The sequence below is a fragment of the Melanerpes formicivorus genome, unplaced genomic scaffold (assembly GCF_026170545.1).
Source record: "Melanerpes formicivorus ecotype bairdi unplaced genomic scaffold, bMelFor1.0.p_v2 SCAF_98, whole genome shotgun sequence".
Lineage (NCBI taxonomy): Eukaryota > Metazoa > Chordata > Aves > Piciformes > Picidae > Melanerpes > Melanerpes formicivorus.
In genome coordinates, this window is record NW_027142450.1 from 1,174,690 (window position 1) to 1,195,685 (window position 20,996).

General features: G+C 38.7%; 1 protein-coding gene across 5 annotated transcripts in view; it reads right to left on the reverse strand.

Annotated features, from left to right (window-relative positions):
- MAPK8 (mitogen-activated protein kinase 8) overlaps positions 1 to 20,996 on the reverse strand; it is a 46,433-nt gene that overhangs the window by 21,189 nt on the left and 4,248 nt on the right. For all 5 annotated transcript variants that reach the window (XM_068166217.1, XM_068166216.1, XM_068166218.1 and 2 more), the window contains exon 2: positions 1,475 to 1,642. In XM_068166217.1, the coding sequence (XP_068022318.1) occupies positions 1,475 to 1,596 (122 nt within the window). In that variant the 5' untranslated portion in view covers positions 1,597 to 1,642. The remainder of the gene's footprint in view (positions 1 to 1,474; positions 1,643 to 20,996) is intronic.

The following is a 20,996-nucleotide window of genomic DNA, read 5'->3' on the forward strand; positions in this document are numbered from 1 at the left end:
TAGGTTATATAAAGGTCCCATGCTTTCACTTACAAAGTTGCTTAATGGTCTCATGAAAATGAGAGCATCAACATAGAGATGAAACAAAAAATAAAAGGTCAGCAAAGCATTAAAATCTTGGTGTCACTGGCTTTTACTTGGTAAAAAAAGAAAGAATAACATTTTGTCTGCAGACTAATACCAAGACTGTCATATGATTCAGTGACACAGGCTGCTTAATTAATAAAGACTGCCTCTAGGGACAACTCCCATACAGATCACATTTCCAAGACAGGAAGGCAAGGTTTCCTGTCTGAGGCAATACAAGGGATGACTATCATACAGATACAGGAAGTATTTATCAGTTTACTAAAACACCTTCAGCAGGGAAAATGCTGTTGTCTTGTCTCTTATCTAGAGTGGTACTCAAACCTAGGAAGAACATCTGCCAGTAAACAGTCAGATCTACTAAATCCAACTAGCTACTTTGAAAAGTGTGTTGTCAACATAGAATATAATCTTGAATGATTATTTTTTAAACAACATCAAAACCTTTAGTAACTATGAAAGAAAGGAAAAATTGGAACAACGTACACCAGTGATTTCTGCATCCCCCCATACATAATGGTATCCCTAGTCTGTTTCAACATTAGATATGGCCTTTAGGCTGTCTCCTTAATATTCCTCCAAATAAAACTGGATGTGTTTTTTAAAGAAATGACACAAAAACTGCAACCCAGATCACAGGAATCATACCCATCAGCTGCAGACATGGGCAAGCTTTAACCACATCAGTACTCCTGTCCTCCTCTTAAGGGGAATCAAAGCATCCCTCTCTACATCTCCTCTTGACCATTAAAAAAAAAAATCCAGATGAAGCTTACACTTTGAGGCAGTATCACTGCACAAGAAACAGAGGCTATAGCAACTACATGTCACCAATCTTAAATCAACTGGATGCTTCAGTCCATACAGCAGAGTTCCCAGTCAAAGAATTAAAGTGTCACAATACTTCCCTAAACTGCATTAGGTATTTACACATCACAATGAGTTCAGCATCACAAATGTTCATTAATAGGTATCAGGGACTAATTAGATTATGAAACTAACTGAAACAGGCTCTTAAGTCATTTCAAGAAGTAAAAGCATTTACAAATATCAAACACTATATAGAATATTTGTGTTTTGTTTCACTATAAACAATGTGCCTTGGGATTAGGATTAGTTTCTATATCCAGGTCTTCCCTGCCCTCACTAATTTATGGGACACAGCACAGCTGGCTGAATTTGCACAGAAGGGCATCAATTTGAGCAGGAGGGACACAAGTAAAAAGCAACAGCCCTTGCAGAGGAAAACAGTCAACAATTACTATTGCAATGTGCACACAAAAGGTAGCTCACCACACTTCTACTCAGTAACACACACCAGTTAAAGGACTCAGAAAATTCTACTAAAAGAATCTAAAGTTAAATTAAAATTTTAAAGAAATCTTACCATACTATCCCTTGTGCTCCTGATCCTATTGGTTTTAAGTTTTGATATCGTTTCAATACAGTGAAAGTAGAGTCTCCAATTTCAACACTGTAGAAATTGTTGTCACGCTTGCTTCTGCTCATGACGGCAGCTTAGTTAGATTGCTTCATCCAAATTTGCTTCTGATCTCTAAGGAAATAAAATTTGAAAAAACTAAAGACTTTGTAACTGTATGTAATATGACAAAAGGCAAAATCATAATATATAGAAGATGTTTCCCCCTAAGTCCCAAATGTGTGTTGTTTTTAAGGTCTACAGCAATGAGGTGGCATGTGTCTGAAATGTTTTATTTTTAGCAATGTTCCTCAAGCAGGATTCCAGAAGGGCAAAAGAAAGAAAAAAATTAAAAATGAATGGATGGTACTAAAAATCTTAGACTACAATGACAGATCAAAAGGCAAGAACATACATATCATCCAGAGAGCTCCAAGTGTAATACCATCCCTTCACACACAAACAGATATGCAGCAAGGGAACAATTTGAACCAAATACTGTCCAGAGGCCCCTTCCAACCTAAACTGTTCCCTGACTCTGTAATCACAAGAGTCACAAAACAAACAAGTCTTCCAGCTACTGCAATTAACAAAGCACTCTTGGTCATAACTGCAAGGAACATCTGTCACTGATGGTGAAACACAGAGTCAAAAGCTAGGCCAGAAAATGAAAACTGGTCTTGACAGAGATCCCTGATACTAGCCCCTAAGAACAAATTATCATTGGGGTAAAAAGAATGAGATTAAGCAAAAGGGATGTATATTCTACCAACCCCCCCCCCCCACACACATTAAAAAAATGAAGGAGAAAAAAAATTTAAATGGTTTTTACTGTATCATTTCCTGGATTTTGATGTTAATTGTGCAATTTTAATTTTCTTTTACTTGGGTTTTGTAACAGATGTCCAGTAGTTCAAAGTCCTGTTTGACTAAAAGAAATTAAGGCATTTCTTCAGGAGCAATAGCATGCTGTCTTCCATTCTTACTAACTTAAGGCACATTTTCCTATATTATCAACAGCTCCAAAAGGATTCTTAGCTTCCACACATTTCTTAATTTTCAAACAGAGATTTGAAAACGTGGACAGTGCAAATGTGCCCTCCACAAATAATCACAAATCTGGTACAAGTAGAAGTCTTTGTTTAAAAAAAGAAAAAAATCCGTAAAATTACCCAACTCCAGTTTCAACTAGCTAACCTGGATTCATTTCAGCTACTGAGGTGCAATAAAAATCACCCTGAAGTTCTAAACAGGACACACCTTTAACTATTTGGCATATTGTAAATTAAAAATGCACTACCTTAGTCAAATTTATCTCAAAAGAAACATCCATGGAACAAGCTCATTTTCCAAAACAGTGTCAAGATAAGTCACTGTCACAAACCCTTAACTAAATGACAAAGTAACTTGTATTGGTCTATCAGCAATAGTCTTAAAGGCTTCCTTCTCCAACTGACAGGGAAGGCATAACTTGACAAGAACTGTTGCCTAGAAGAAAAAACCCAAGTCTATATAAGCTAAGGATCTAGACTGTAAATGGTAGCTCTATGAGATGGAGGTAGGCTTACTGGAAGGAGTCTAAAAGTTCAATTTCTTAGCAATACGTAACACTAATCCCAGCTCTTTCTTCCCCATCCGCTCCATTTTTGGACTATTTTTCAACACTTTCTTCAGGGATGTGCTCACAAAGTTTTGATATAAAGATGCCCAACAAATACACAATGACCAGAACAATCCCTGAATTAGGAGAAAGTTTATCGTGGAAGGTATGAAATCAGCCAAACAACATTTTTAATCAGAAAAAGAATGAAGAATGAAGACACTCTTACATCTGTTCATCAGCTGAGACAAAAACCCCACACTATTGACTTTATCCACTAAAACTGTATTAAGACACAGTTATACTCAATGCAGGATTAGCTAGAACAGCTTAAGAGGTAGAACTCTGCTCATTGGTATAAGCATCAAGATAATGAAAGTTTCGTACTTCACTTTGAATAATTTCTCAGAAACCAATGCAGGAAGGACTGCATCCAAGGTTGACAACTTTCCATTTAACAATCAATATTTGGAATAGACAAAGCCAACTGTTTAATTACATTTTCTTTCCATTTGGTAAGCTTCATAGGATCAAAAGGTCAAATAAAGCAAATAGGATCTTGACAGAAGTATTGTTTTAGAAAATAATTACTTCACAATAACACATTTTACATGGATACTATACATGGTATTATCAACTAATATTTATTGCCTTAAAGCTTTCTGACTTGCTGTATATTCCCTACTGTAAAATGTGTGACAACTGGTATGGGGAAATTTGTATTTACTAACCACTTTAAAATTCACAATAGTAATTTAAAAGATAAAATAAATCTTTGCTTATTCTTAGGTAAAAATAAAAAAGATGAAACACCTGCTTCAACAAGCAAAAGCCATTTACATTAAACATGTAAGATATCTGCATATTTTTAGTTGTACTAAAGATTTTAAAAGAGAACCTACTCCAACACAGATTCCTAAAGCTAAATGCCCTGAAATGTGATGCTGTGTAAGAGTTAAAGTCTGAAGTTCTACTCCAAAGAATTTTTACATTCCTATCAATTCCACACAAAATACAAACTCCTGCTGTCAATGGTTTAATTACAATGATTATCTAAAAAAAGATAATGACTTAAGGGACATGATTCAGTGACAATCAGACATAATTAAATGTGCCTCTACTCTGCTGAAAAATTCACCAACTGAGCTCAGTCACGAAAAAACAAGCAAAAAACCAAGCGAACCCCCCAAAAAGTAAAGAATAATGAAATAAACCAGGGGGAAAAAAGTGCATTATTTAAAAGCACTATCAGATTATGGTTTAAAGTTTTTCTCTGCTACTGGACTCTCCAAAATGTTAGAAAACACACCTCACATTATATCTGAATAATACTGAACAGTCTACACTGCACTGTATCTGAAGCTGAAAAATTTCAGTTTTCAAGCGCCAGAGTATGTATTTAACTATTAACGAAATGAAGTACAATGCCAGTGAATACTTCCCCCTTAGTCATAAAACTTGTTAAATAACTCTTCCTTAAAACAGATGTTCTTAACAATAGCTGTGGGCATTCTGAGCAGATCCCCCTGCTACCCTTGACCCATACATCTGACTGATAACTAAAAGTTTCTCAGACCACTATTTGGCAATATTTCCAAGTCCTAGGAAACGAGTAAAGAGCAAGACTGGAGAGAAGGATTTAGCAGTGTAAAGACTGTCCATCTCTTCTGCACCCCATGCCTTACAGCAAGAAGCAAGTAAAAGCAAACAGCCCTGCTCTTACACACAGCAAAACCCAACTTCTGTACTTGCACTAAGGCACTATTTAAAAGAAGAGACTGATTTCTGGTAAAGAAAAAGTAGTAGGAAAAATGTTTAACTTCTGAGAAATTTCAAGTCAGAATGTAATGCAAGAGTAAAAAAGCAGTAAAAGTGGAATAAAACCAAACACTCAGATATAGCAGGGAAGCACTTCAATACACATCTGCATAGGGCAACTCTAAAGCACCATTCCAAATTTAATGTTTTACTCTTAAGGACTAATATGTGTAGTGTTGTGTCTTGTATCTCAATGTGCACAAAAAAAAAGCCCAGAAGTCTACTTTGGATTAGGGTATTCTTGTTTACCATTATTCAGAGTCCTGACGGTCAGCACAGTTCAAAACATGAGAAGGATGATGATACCATAGCGGTTAGCTGAACACATGTATCAGTCTATTGCACAACTTAGAAACAAACCTTAAAATTTTTCATCTAGCTAAAGATATGCTCAAGCACACACAATCAGAACTGTAAGTGGTTGCTTTCCCATTATCCATGAGGTCGGCACCCATAAGCTTCACATGAGATTTGTGACACACGTGCTAAGTGTAGGCTTATAATAATGACCAAAGCAGAGAAAGAATTCAAAGCACCCCAGACCATAGATAGGAGAGAAAGATTATATAAACAGCAATAGGCAAGAACAACTAAATGAGAAGGAGGTAGAGGTATCCTGGAGTGAGAAAGGAGGAGTATCTTCACTTGCACCTGAATTATCATTCCTTTTTTTGCAGCCCCATCAAACACTATCAGCCTCCACTGTGTTATCAAGAGGCATCATCTACCTCTTCATTTTGAATACATGCTCCTGAAGCACAGAATTGACTTAATGAGCTTGAGAAGAACTGGAGTCAGTTCTCAGAAAAGCCATCTCTTGTACATTTTGTATGGTGAGTTATTATGGGGTGTAAATCATCCACTTGGACAAAAGGCACTTGGATCAGCAGAAATAGCACACCACAGAGGTCACGGAACATACATACCCTTGCCTCCAGCCCTCTGGCATTTCATCTGGCCAATATAGCTTCCTCAGCATGAATTTGCCTTGATGTCCATCTCCTCTGCACCCCACGTCTCAAAGTCTCTTACAACATCTACACAGTTTTGTCCATTAACCATGGAAAGCATAAGCCTCTCATTTTATAAGCAAGCTTACTTCCAGTGCTTTTTTCCCCACTTAGCTCAGAATCCACTGTGGTCCCCGTCTCTTCATCTCTCATGAAAGCAGCCTCAGAAGCGCCTGGTATTCTTAGAAGCGGCTGGTATTGTCCAGCCTTCCAAACACAGCATCCAGAAGAAAGCCAAAGACTTCATTTCATCCTCTCTGCTAATTTACTGGTGATGAGTCTTATGAAGTCTATCTTCAAAGATCCACAGCACCAAAAGTCTTAGTCTTTAAATATTAAACTAAATATTAAATTCAGCAACTGTCAGACTTTCAAGCTTCTGACACAATGTATGCCTGCAATGTTTTTCATTAAAACATGATTAAGCTCTATCAGATAAACTTGCCTGCCTGAAATTTCACATTTTGTTCCATTTCCTTGCGTTTTTGCAGGAGTACATATGGAAAGAAAGGCAGGATGAAGATTCCAGATTTCTATTACTAATGAGGAAGCTAATAATACATTTGTCCCATTAACTGTCACCTTGCCAGAATGCTGTCAGCTTTCAGCAGGAGAAGAATCCCACAGCACTTCCATTTCCTCTCACACATTAACTATTCTGCATTTCCTTGAAAATACCTTGCCTAAGCAAATTTCAGTCCACGGCAATGTTTTAGTGGCAGCCTGCAATTACTCAAGAAAATGCTACTCCAAAACCAAACCCCAGGACAGTATGATGCAGTTTGGTGTATTAGCTTACTAATTCTGAAGATTGTCTTTCGTATTTACCCAAAAAAGCACAACAAAAATGTTGGAAATAACATTATATCCATACAGCAAAAGTCCCCTAGGGTAGCCACCTGGTTGTGCATAAGACTTAGTCTGTTTCCACAAGAACCAACTACAAGTTAACAGTCCTGCAGAGACTTAATAAGGTCAACAATTTCCACACATTACTTCTGATAAACTTATAAAAGCATCAACACAGATGCACTGAACTTGTAGTTCCTTGGAAAGACAAGTGGCATGTATCTATGAAAGTGTTATGGTTAACCTTTAGAACTGTGGACATTTAAAAATATGTTTCATAGATGCCCCATTCTCCTCCTTCTCCACTAGTGCTGACAATGAAGATTGATCAAATTTCTTCACTCAGCTTTAAAATATGCACATTTAAAACAGAGTGAGATTTTAGACTAAAAGAAATCACATACATCAATGCTTATAAACAAATATGCAAACACCTACTATTTTCTTCTGTTCAAAGAAAGGCAGGTACCTTAGATTTCTCAGCAAGACTGTTCCATATAAACTTGACTACAGGATGATACTGTAATTTAATATTAATATGAGACTTTGTCTCTCATGTAGAAAGCACTTAATTTATTAATCAAGATACAAGACCATGTAAGAACAGTACACATTAAAATATTTTTCCTGTACAGCCTAAATACATCAGAGAAAGAGAGGATTTGGGGAGAGAAAGGCAAAGTGGGAAAGAGAGGAGCCAATCCTTTGCTCATACAGCTTTCACTTTAAAACTTTCTACTGAAGGTGCATTAAAAACCTGGCAAGATGGATTATGACACAGATAAAAAAACAAACTCAAAATGCAAAATTCTATACATAACAGAAATATATTTGGTAAACCTGCCTTTGCAGAGTGTAGAAACTGATTTCTTTAGAGGGCAGAGAGAGATGACTTGATGTCCATTCCAAGCTCCTTTTTATCTAATGCTTTTCACGCCTATGATCTATACCACTGGACAGTGCTAAAAAGAGACCTCCACAGTAACAGCACATTCCCAAACTGTAAATGTAATGTGTTCAAACTAGAGTTGGCACCATTGCAGCTCAGTTATGGCTACATGGAGCTTCATAGTATCACCAAGGTTGGAAGAGACCTCAAAGATCATCAAGTCCAACCTGCCACCACAGACCTCACGACTAGACCATGGCACCAAGTGCCACATCCAATCCCCTCTTGAACACCTTCAGGGACGGTGACTCCACCATCTCCCTGGGCAGCACATTCCAATGACGAACGACTCTCTCCGTGAAGAACTTTCTCCTCACCTTGAGCCTAAACTTTCTCTGGCGTAGCTTGAGACTGTGTCCCCTTGTTCTGGTGCTGGTTGCTAGAGAGAAGAGACCAACCCCTTCCTGGCTACAACCACCTTTCAGGTAGTTGTAGAGGGCAATGAGGTCACCCCTGAGCCTCCTCTTCTCCAGGCTAAACAATCCCAGCTCCCTCAGCCCCTCCTTATAGGGCTTGTGCTCAAGGCCTCTCACCAGCCTTGTTGACCTTCTCTGGACACGTTCAAGTGTCTCAATGTCCTTTCCAAACTGAGTGGCCCAGAACTGGACACAGTACTCAAGGTGTGGCCTAACCAATGCAGAGTACAGGGGCACAATGACTTCCCTGCTCCTGCTGGCCACACTATTCCTAATGCAGGCCAGGATGCCATTGGCCTTCTTGGCCACCTGGGCACACTGCTGGCTCATGTTTAGGCAGCTGTCAATCAGCACCCCCAGGTCCCTCTCTGTTTGGCTTGTAGTACAGAGACAGTTACCAGACCCATACCCAGTGGGTCATTATGACTGAATTTGGGCAATCTCACACTTTGCTTTTAAACTCAATCCAGACTCATTTGCACCAGGACTCCCAACAAGTTTAGCTAAAAGAGCAGGCAGTTGCAAGAACTTACTCAGCTTACATGAGCTGTAAGGGTTTCACACCTGAGACAACCACCACAAGTTTATTTATCCACAATTAGAACTTAATTGGAAAACGTGTGTTTTCAACTAGGCAACTGAGTATTTATCTTCAGTGCAGCACCACCATCAAAGTGTTTTCTTGGTCATCACATCTGCTACCCTTCACATTAACTAGATACCAAATCTGTGCTTTTCAAATCAGATATCATGCTACAAACAACACATAATTATGCATAACATTACTTCCCTCATGCAGTGACTTGAATGCATGCATTCCAGGCACACAGAGGAACAGAAATGGAACGGGTTTTGTGGAATAGAGGATGTCTCAGTTTACATAAGAGCACAAAATATTTTACAACCTCTTCTGCACTCTTCCCTCACTACAGATAGTAACAACTAACAGGAAAGCTTCAAAGGCTGCATTGCAAACTGATAAAAAGCATGTATTTAAGAGATGCCTCTTTTATTCAAACAACAAAATGGAACCCAAGAGATAATTTTCCCACTAGGGAGATGGAATAGAATTGGCTAGAATGCTGCCAACTTAAAGGGTGAAGCAACATATGCTCCATACAGCTAAGTCTCTATGACTGCTCATTAATTGCTGTTTGATACCTTTACTAGACAACATAAAATAAAAATACAAGATTCATTGCGTGCTCTAACACACAACACCTTACCCTAAGTAGCCTTTTATATAAGAAGTTATACATATTCTGTTTGTTCCCACTGCAGTGAAGAAGTGAAGGTGAGAAGGTGTTTTCATATCCTAATATGTTGAAATTGAAGAAAATGTAAGAAATGAGAGAAAAAACTTAAGTGGAAAAAACATCATTAGTTACAAACTTTGCATAGTATTTGACTTGTTTTCAATGTTCATGGTTTCTAAAGCAATCATTTCCTAAATGCAAGCATGAATAGGCTGTTTTAGCAGACAATTAAGATACTGAGCCAGCAACAGTCTTTGGGGCAAGAAGTGTCTTAGATACAAAGACAGACCTGCTGAAGACTTGGGGGCTCTGGTGCAAAACTGGTACAATTAAGGAAAGAGATTGCTGCAGTAGCTAATCAAGAAGCAGGGTGACAAAAGATCACGACAGTCAAAGAGATATAGAAATGGAATAGGCAAGTTTAAAATAAAGTAGTTGCATACCTGGACACACCAATTGCTAATATAATCAACATTTTAATGACATAAGCTGCATGTCAATGATGATTCAACAACACTACTGAAATTAATATTCTAGGAATCTGTGGCTGACCTAGGAAAAGTGTTTAAAGCATAGGCTAGATTTCTACTGAAATCTAAACAACTGCACAGTGTACATAAAGCTCATGCATTAATGAATATTGTGAAAATACAACTCACACATAGCTGATTTGTACACATCAGCTGTCACATTTTAAAGGTTTCTGGGTATTGCAAATAGAGACCACATACTTCAAAAACTGCTTCAAGGGCTCAAATTTAGGCAACCAAAGACATACCCATCTGTTTCTTAAAGGTAACTATAACTTGTTCAGTTATTCACAAAAATAATCATGGTTTCAAATTATTTTTTTTAATGTTGCAAAAAGGGCACATTTAGCTTTCCGTTACGACTTGCCTACTGCTGTCAAGCTCAAACACAGAGGGCTAAGTCACTTCAGTTGCCTCAAGACAAGAGATTTAAGAGGCCATTGGTTTTTCTAAACTTTAAGACTACTATGGGAGTTTTTAATAGTTTGGTGGGTTTTGCTGTGTTTTGTTTTTTTTTTAATACAAAAAATTCAAAGTCCATTTCTTGATTTCCAAAAGCCTGCTGAGCACTTAACAATAGATGGCTTCCTCATCTAAAGATGGTAATTTCAGAAAATAACACAAGTTTGGTTTAGAAAAATAAATATGGCTTTAAAACAACACAACTTTTGAGTACACAATAGCAAAATGAAACTTAAAGAGAATATAATAAGGGCTATTTATATCAACAAATTACCTCAGTGGTTCAGCACACATCAGTGCCAGGCTGATAAATTTCTTAGAAAGACTTAAGAGGCCTCTCTGACAAAAACCTTGTTCCAGCTACATTTTACAGAAAACAACTATGCTGAGCTCTAAATTAACGAAACATTAAATCCATTAATATTAATGCAATCTTTCCCACTATTTAATGTTGCTGTTTACAGGTTCCTACAGTGACTCTAGCCTCATACTCCAGACACATCATAGTATCATAGTATTATTCAGGGTTGGAAGGGACCACAAGGGTCATCTAGTTCCAACCCCGCTGCCATGGGCAGGGACACCCCACACTAGATCAGGCTGGCCAGAGCCTCATCCAGCCTGGTCTTAAACACCCCCAGGGACGGGGCCCCATGTTGACCTTGTTCTACTAATCCAGAAAATTAGATAAAGCTTTCCTTATATATTTGTGCCATGACATCTGAATATTAAGACAGTAGCTGAAACCTGAGCAATCTACTAAGGAGAGGACATGCAGGGGAAAAAAACCTCATCCCTTTCTCCACTCCAGCCACCTTTTCTTGGCTAATATACACATTATTATAGTTTCAAAAAAAAGATCACCTAATTGAATGCCATTGCTATGAATGGAACTTAATACTGCATTCCAAAAATCACACATACCTCTCCCCAGGTTTGCTTCTGCTCCCTAGTCCCACACTTCTCCAGACAGACCTAACAGCTATCCATTCCTTATTTCTTTTTCCTCCTCTGAAACAGTTGCATTGTACACTCCAGAAAGCTCACCTTTGGGTCCAACCGCCCCCATTTCCAGCTTCCAGTAGCATTTTCCTGTACTTCCTCACAGGGGAGGCAGTTCCTCAAATCCACACAAACTGCAGACCTTGCACTCTACACTTAAGCAAGAAACTGCCTCTCTGTAGCTTTTACAAATGTCAAGGCAGATTCTACTACCCTGGAAAAGGGATTTTTTTTTTAACTTCCAGCTACAACTGTGGATAAGAAAAACTGCATTCTAAACTTCAGAAACAAAGCAAGAGGTGCTTTTTTTTTCAGTTACTGGATCAAAGCAGGAATGAATAGTTAAGATTTATTAAGGCTAATAATATGAAAACAAAAAGCATAGCTAAGAACTACTAGAGCAAGATTTTGGGGTGTTTTTTTTTTTCCCCATCTGTACACTGAGAAAAGGCAGAAGACCAGAATCCCAAGGTTACTGAGGATGAACTAGTTTTCTAAGGAGACACCAGGGCTATCTCCAGAGCTACTGAAAATGCTAGTGAGCTTCTCAATAATTCAGAGAAGTTCTTTAGCAGACACACAGGCATAGGTCTCTATTTTTCCCTCTTGAAAAAAAAGGTGCACTTTAATGCTATGATAGCAGAATTTGAAGGTCAGGAAGTGAGAAAACTTTAAAGAAACACAACCAGCAACTATTTTTAAAAGTTTTAATTACTTTTAATGATCTTCCTGCAATTTATGTCTTTTCCAAGCCTAATATTTGCACATTTTATGAACCATAATGCCCAAGCCAGACACTATATTATTTATTTGTAAAAACAAACTGTGTGTTATGGAAAGGGCTAGAATGCTTCCATAAAACTTCACACGTATTGAAAATCAGCTTCCAGCTTAGGGCCAGACTAAAAGTCACTAAATAAAAAATAAAAATAATTTGTAAAAAATATTTTTAATATATATAGGATAGTAAATGCAGCTCCTTGAGCTTTCCATTTCAGGGCTGTTCCTCGTCCTCTCTCGCACAAGGTGATTTCACAAAGGCAAAGGACACATTCTGTCATTAAAGCTAGGACCCACTAGGGATTATATCTGCAATGTTAGTCATATGGGCCAGAACTTGGAGCTGGCATGTTCTCTAGCACTGCTCCTGTCAGATTTATCTGATCAATAGCATAGCATCTCAGCCAAAACAGATGTTTCCACAAAGCAGTGTGCTATTTTGGGAACCTCACCACAAAGGCTTCACAAGCCATGATAAAAGCTTAATAATAAAACCAGGAGTGACTCTGAACAGATCATTTTGAAAATTTATGCAGCAGTGCTTGAATTCCCAGCATTAAATTATGCTCAAATGCTAGGTAGCCAGAAATAGCAATCAGTCACAGGTTGCATTCATCCGTTCCAGAATGTTAAAAACTGAAGCTGAACCTGAAATTAGGGAAACCTTCAGTTGGAGAAAGTGAGCAGAGCTCAGTGATTTTTTTTTCTAATTAGGCAAATGGAGGTTGATGCTTTTCCACTTCATGTTTTCAAATGGTCTGATACGATGTCACAAAAACCTAACAATTCAGAAATCATTTAGCAGTAAGGGAAGATCTGACTGGCAGCAACAAAATGAAGACTGTAGCTAGAAGAATACTTTGACACTGGCAATTGTCTAGAAATAGGTGCTGTGAGATCACATCCAAACATGCAGAATGACACAAAACCAACTCTGATTGTTGAACGCTGCTCCAGCTGAACCATTTCCTAGCACTGCTCACTTTGTTGCTGGCACAGACAACCACCAGCTACAACAGCAACTTCACACTGTGGTCCCTGTGGAGTGCAGGCAAGGCCAAAATGTCCACTTCATATCACATTTTCCTCAGAAGCACATAGCATGCATTTATGAAAACCAAATACCAAAAAGCATGTTTTCTAAAGGGCTTTAAGAAAACACTACTCCTGAACAGTGGTCAGCAACACCAACTTCAAATGCTGAGCCTGCATTCACAATATCCTCTATATAAAAATCAGTATTAAACTGCTATGTAAATTTCTAAAGTGGGATTCTTATATTGTGAAACAACTCTTACAAAGCACCAGAAATAATTAATATATTTTCTGCTGCTTCCAAAACATTTGTTTTGTTTAATACTGAATCAAATTCAGCTGAGAACTGAATTCTTTACAGCCAGAAAAACACAGAACATACCTTGAGGAAGCAGGTAAATTAAGAACCAAGTAAAAAATGCACACACAGAGTAAATTATTCATATAATCGTAGCACCATTTTGGTTGGAAGAGACCTTTAAGGTCATCAAGTCCAACTATTAACCTAGCACTGCTAAGTCACCAGTAAATCACATCCCTCAGCACCAGATGTCTTTTCAATATCACTTCATAACCCTTTCAGTGAAGAGATTCACAACCAACATAAGTTTTGCAGTGATTTGCTTTTCAAAACAGACATTTTTCTGCTTTTTATCAACAAAGCTCTTATTAAGATGATTTTACTTAATCATCTACTCCCTACTTTTGCACCTTGATTTCTCTGCACTAAAATAATGCCAGTCTATAAGCTACAGCACTTCCATCACAAAAAAAATAATACTAGTATGAAGTAGCTGCTCATGGAGAGTTAAGGTATTGTTTGTTATTGGCACAGAGATCAGCAAAGAGGACAGGGGAAAAAAGCACATGGGACTGCATGTTTCTATTTATTTTCTACACACTCACGTTATCTAGAACAGTCAGATTAACTGACCTCACCTCTGGCACTTGCAGTGCTACCATTTATGACAGTCACTAAAGCAGCTGGCCACAGAAGAAATTACCCACGGACTGTTGGTTTAGGCCCTGTCCGACATTACGTAAAACACACACTATGGACACCATCAGCTCTAATTTGCAACATGGGAATTTGAAGCTAAACAAAATTAAGAATCAGCACACAGGAGACTGAGAAGCTTAATTAAAATATACAGCATGGTCTAAAAATCAGACTTCCCGTAGCCTTAAAGCAAGGAAAGAAGCAAACATAGGTGAACACATACTATGAGCTCCATAAAGAGATGTCAAAATTTGTACTTGCTTATTTACCATTCCTTCAGCATCTCCCTCTCCTCTAGGGAGGCAGGGAAGCCTGCTGGTCTGTGGTAGGGGAAATGAAAGCTGACACTTCATCATTTGTGAATACTGAACACTTGGTGCTGGCCAGATTTTCTGCTTTCTGGAACATATATTTTAAAAAGGTACATACTCTGAACACAAAGTAATCTCTAGAAAGAGGCACTAGCAGAAGTATTTAAGACATCCAGAAAACTTGTGAAGTTTGAGATTTACCCAGACTTCATCTGAGGCTTATGAGCTGATTTTGGTGATAGTCACATAAGCCCTGGTTATCAACATCAGCAACAAATAAGACAGCAGTACATGCAACCTCCTAGCACTTTTCATGGTCAAGTCAGTTCCTGTAACACGACCAGTCAACATAGCTGCACTGGAGTACCTCTGTGCTCTGTCTGGAAAGTCCTCCCCCTGTGGCCAACAGCACTGACTAGCAAGCAATACTGCACAACCTGTAAACTGGCAGTTTTAATATTGAAGAGTCTCACCCTACCTTTCCTCTCATTCTTTTTTTGAGGACTGCTGGACTGTCGCTTTATTTAATCACACACACACACACACACACACACACACAAAACCAACCAATGCCAGGGGGGACCAAAAAAACCCCACCACAATGTTTTTCCAGAGCAGGCATTACTGGAATGGATAGTGCTACAGCTACCAAAATAATGATCACTCTGCAAACGCTCCACTGCACCACACTTCTACAGCTTCTTGAGTGTAATATCACATGAAGCTCCAGTACAGATGGTTCCATGAGGAATCCTATTATCATAATATACGAAGCAACACTTTGCCAGCTGTCTCTTGTAGGTCAGTTTTACCACAGCAGTCACAAACCAGAACGGTTTTATCTAAAGAAAACTTGATTCTATGGTTTGGCAAAGAAGTTGTGACAGCAGATTAACAGACTATTCTTAGCAAAACTCTCTTTTTCAGAAATAACAGGATAAGGCAAGGATCTTCCAATTCCTTAATCCTTTGCCCAAATAAGATTATACAAAAAAGACAGTAGATGGAGAGAAAAAACAAGGTAAACATTTTTTTAAAGGCTTAACGTATTCAGGTTTATGGCAAGGCATCATTTGTCACTCCAATTATATTCTGAAACTATGTCCTTAAAATCTGCAATCAGTGAAAATTCATCGACACAAGACTTCACAAAACTATCCTGTTTTAAGTACCCATTTTAACTGTGGCAGAAGCACTACCTGCATGCATACTGCTGAATGCAGAAAATATGTTAAAGATGTCATCTAAACCAGAATCCTGCCAAATGACTGGACTCCTGCATGGAAGGGAATGCTATTCCATATTGCTTTATATCCCTCCTTTTTGTGCAGAATATGTCATAGCCCATTCAACTGACTTCAGGAATCATTTGAAATTATTGATCTTTGCACTGCACTGTTTCAGCCAACTACCTAAGGAACTGTTAACGCTACCCATATCATAGGAGTTTGCCTGCATATGCTAGTCCTCTGCCTATCCAATGACAGCTGGCAAAGTAGTAATATAGAATAAATACTTAAACCATCAGCAAAATAAATCAGTAATATGGCTCAGGGTGCTTCATTGCTACCTGCACAAGATTAGAAGAATAGAACTATCAAGGCCAGAAGAGACCTTTGAGATAATCATGTCCAACAATGAAATTCCATCCCAGAATTACTCTGGAGTAGAAGAAAATGCTTGTTCTTTAACCTCTTATTGTAGGGGAAGACATATATATAAATATATATAAATACATGGAAACTAAATATTTCAGCAGATGAAACAGATCAAAAGATTCTCCAAATCTTTTAAAGGACACAGGCAAACAAAAGATACCAAGCAACCTAAAATATTCACTAAATATCAGTAATGAAAAAGACAACAGCTACAGAACTTTACAAGAAGCAAGGAGTTGCATAACAGCTGGGAAGAAGTTTTCAGAATGTTCTAAAACTGCATTTAAGAATCACATCAATAGTTCCACAAAAATAAATCTTAAATCACTTTAATTGTAAATCCCAGTTTCAAAAGCATAGAATCCAATTATAAGTGTGCCACTTTCATGAATTGATGCATTTATCTAGATGTTAAGTAGAAACAGATTAATGTGCTATGAAATCCTGTCTGAAGTATTTGGCATAAAATATATCAGTAATAAGAGCTTTAGAAGGGGGGGGGGGGGAAATCCAAAACATATTACAACTTCAGCACTGACAATTCCTTTGCAGATACCTCCTGTCATGCAGTACAGTACCTTGCACATGAGTTTCCTGGGAGTGGGGTGGAAGGAAAGTCAGGACATCACAAACAGGATGCATTTTGGAGGAAACTACACTGATCAGTAGTGACTGATGCTCTGTCCTGGCAAAACAAATTCCTGAGACTAAAGCTCCCAAACTAGGAAGAGTTTGAGAACTCCTGTTCTTTAAACAAGATCAAAAAAAGCTCTTCAGAAGAAGCACTGCTGTGTACCATACACTAGTGTTAGTAGCCATACACACAAAGAGGAATTTCAAATAAACTAAGAGGAGGATAATAAAGTAGCTCTAGTCAAGTGAATACTTTCTGATTTCCCCACAATACCATGCTAATAGTAAGAGAAGCCTTTTATATCCGGCTTAATCTTATTAGCAACTGAACTGTCTTCCCCATCTCGACATGTAAGTGGCATAAGAATCTTGTAGTGTTCCAATTAAAAAAAATAGCAACAGAACCCTAAGTCATTGTTCAACCAGGAGTTTTGCATTGCAGCAACCATGCAAATGGAAATCATTTACTGTTGGAGAGCTTTTCTGCTCATTAAATGAAGCACTGCCCCACACAAGGACCTTCCTGATACTGTGTGTCTCTTGAGCATGTACTTAAGCATGTGCTTAGAGCATCAGTGAAACAAACCAACCTAGCCCACACCCTTCTATGTTTGCACTTCTGTACCCAAGATCATAAGCATCACACCTACTGTAAATCTTCTCCTACACAATCTTAGACATTAAAGCTATTAAATATATATATACACAGACCTTGCAAGAAAGTGCTGAACCCCACACCAGATTTCTCACATGACTTTCAAGAGTCACACAGGAGCATTTTTGTATTTACATATTTAACTACCTACAGTTTCAAAGCTCAGGACAGCTGCTTTGCTAAGATACACAATAGTCATGGTGAGTTGTTGACTTCCTATACTTTTCACCTCCCTTTCCCTTTTCTGAAGATTCTGGTTAACTTTACTAAATGGACAAATATATAAGAATTAACAGAAACAAAAGAAATGCAGGATGCTGTCTTCTCAAAGCAGCACAAGCACTCTAAGGACAACAGCACATAAGGATTTATGGACCTGCCATGGCTCTTTTTCTGGCTGTTAGTCCTACCACCACTCTGAAGTCATGAACTGCTGTTGTGATCAACTGTTTTGCTTCATGGAGCCATTTCCCGGAGTAATCATGCTCCAGCTAAGCATAAGGAACTGTCACCCACCCAGCAGCAGACAACAGCCTTGGAGCAGCAGTTGCCAACATACTCTTCCACTACAGAAAGTGAGACCTGGACAAACTTCAGCTAGCTACTAGGCTGCTTACTGCATGCTGCTCCTTTGGAGATGAGTTTTTATGTTCATCACAGTGATCACAGGCATGATGGGTATCATAACCTTTTTCTTTGGGGGGGGTCATTATGCTAGCCTGTAAGTGCTTCTGACCTAGTCACCCAATGAAGGGCATGAAAAATGCCAGTATTGCCACCAGCAGCCTTGAATGAAAATGCTTATCACATCTCCTATGAGGACAGACTGAAGGAGTTGGGGCTGTTCAGTCTGCAGAAGAGAAGGCTCCGAGGTGACCTAATTGTGGCTTTCCAGTATCTCAAGGGAGCCTACAAGAAGGCTGGGGAGGGATTTCTCAGGATATCAGGTAGTGATATGATGAGGGGGAATGGAATGAAGCTGGAGGTGGGGAGATTCAGGCTGGACGTGAGGAGGAAGTTCTTCACCATGAGAGTGGTGAAGCCCTGGAATGGGTTGTCCAGGGAGGTGGTTGGGGTGCCATCCCTGGAGGTGTTTAAGACCAGGCTGGATGAGGCTCTGGCCAGCCTGATCTAGGGTGGGGTGTCCCTGCCCATGGCAGGGGGGTTGGAACTATATGATCCTTGTGGTCCCTTCCAACCCTGACTAATACTATGATACTATCTCATTACTTTTCCCTCCATAACTTCTAACACAGTTCTGAGCAGCCTTACTGATATCCACAGCAGCGTGCCTTTGTTTTGATATCTTCTTCAAGCTACTTTGAAGATAAATTTTAGAAATCTATGAACAGTAGACTCAGAGCATCATTTTAAAGCAACCTCTGAAGATCATCTACCCCCTCAAAACTGGCAGAGTTTCAAATCTGTATTCATGTTAGGCTACCCTAGACCTTGTCCAGTTTGAAAAGTCCATAGACTGAGATTCTGTGCCCTTGTGGGCTCTTGGTGCAGCGCTTGCCCCTTCCCATATCTCAAGATATTCCTTTCACATCTTCCTTACATCTGTCTTGCAACCACAGACACATCTTCTCACTGTGTACTTTGGAGGGAAAAGTGGCTCAATCATCTCTATAACCCTTTGCTTAAAAAAATGGTTAAATACAGCAATCATATTCTCCCTTAGCTTCCTCTTCCTCAGGTCCCTCCTCTGCCCTCAAGCCCAACCATCTGAGCAACTCAACACTGGACTCCTTTCAGTTTGTCTCTCTCTTACACAGCATGTGTACCTATGTGATCTACTGGGTAGAACTGCAGCTATAGCTTCACAGCTGCCTCACAGATGGGAAACAGTTCCTTTCCTATACCTGCTGGCCAGGCTCTAATGCATTCCTGCAAGTAATCACCCTTAAGGGCTATAGAGGTACACTGCTTACCCCTGGTCAGCTTCTCATTCACCAAGAGCCCCAGATTCCCTTCTGCAAGAGTCACTGCCTAGTCAGCAGCTCTGAGTAATCGACAGCAGAAGAATCGTTTCCATTTTATGCACTTATGTGCATATGGACACACACACAGCTAGGCATTTCCATGACTCTGAGAGCACCCTGAGAAATGTGGCACCTAATGTTTGTTCTGCGTATTTCACAATCAAAACACCAGACTGGAGTTGTTTCAGGTTTTTTTCAGCAGACCAAGATACAAGGTAAACATTCTAATGGACAGAGACTACAATGATACAAACACACATTTTATGCAGAGGGTGTAGTTACAAGAGGAAACGCTGGGTTAAGATGTTTTGTTGGCATGCTTTTAAGATCTATAGTTAATTTTTTTTGTATGTAGACACACATTATAGCAAGCCAAGTTACAGGAGATTGTCAGAATAGGCTTTTAGTAGTTTGATTTTTGTTGTTTGGTTTTGTTTGGGATTATTTGTCATGTTTTTGTTTTGTTGTGTTGTTTTTTTTCTCTAAGACACTCAAAATCAATAATTACAGCTTCCTAACAGCACTCTAGAATTAATGTTTACTCTTTTTGTTCTAAGTGTACACACATATGAGCACATATACAGTACGCACTTTGTTTGCAACACAAATGACCATTGAAGTACATTTTCTGCCAGTCACCATTTTAGTATTAGTCTACAATACCCAACTGAGAATGATTAATAAGCATCCCGTCTGTTCACATACCAAGCAGCATTTATCTGACAATAAGTGACAATATGGGCAACAACTGTGAGGTTTATTTTAGTATCGAGCTTACAGGGAATTTGGACAGAAAAAGCACCCAGGATTAGTTTTTAATCAGAAGAAAAATGCGTCTAAAAGTTAAGAAGAAATGTGTTGCACTTAATTAAAAGTTTGGCACGCAAAGGTCATTATCTCTTTGCTTGTAAATTAAAGAAAAATGCAAGGCTCAGAAAGCCTTACAAAAATATTTCACAAAATAAATTAACGGTGAAGGTAACCATACTACATACACAGCTGGTTGAGCAGTTCTCCACCCTGATCTGATTCAGCATCAGTAAGAGATCTCTCTCTTAGTTTGATGTTCAGAGTGCTTGGTTGCATGGTTTAGTTGATTAGGTGGTGTTGGATGATAGGTTGGACACGATGATCTTGAAGGTCTCTTCCAACCTGGTCTATTCTATTCAGTCACCTCCAGTCTCTTGGAGGAGTTCTTGCCTAAAGGCTTTGCAGAAGCAAACTTCTATTCCCTGTTGGTTGTATGAAAAGATGGGATTGTTCTTTGCACCACACAGAAGTCTTCCTGCTCACAAAAGGAGGCTTGCTATCAAACGCTTGGTGTGAGCATTCTCAAGAAAATCTTAAGCTACATTTCAGAACTATGTAGCAATTCTGATGTGTTTTTGTTCTGTTTTCTGTGATAATTAAAATTCAAGTATTAATTCTCATTAATTAAAGATTATATCATGGATAGATAGCTACACTTACTGTTATTTACTTGCCATAAATTTCAAGTCCATGTACTAGCCATGTATTCCACCCATCACCAAGCCATCAT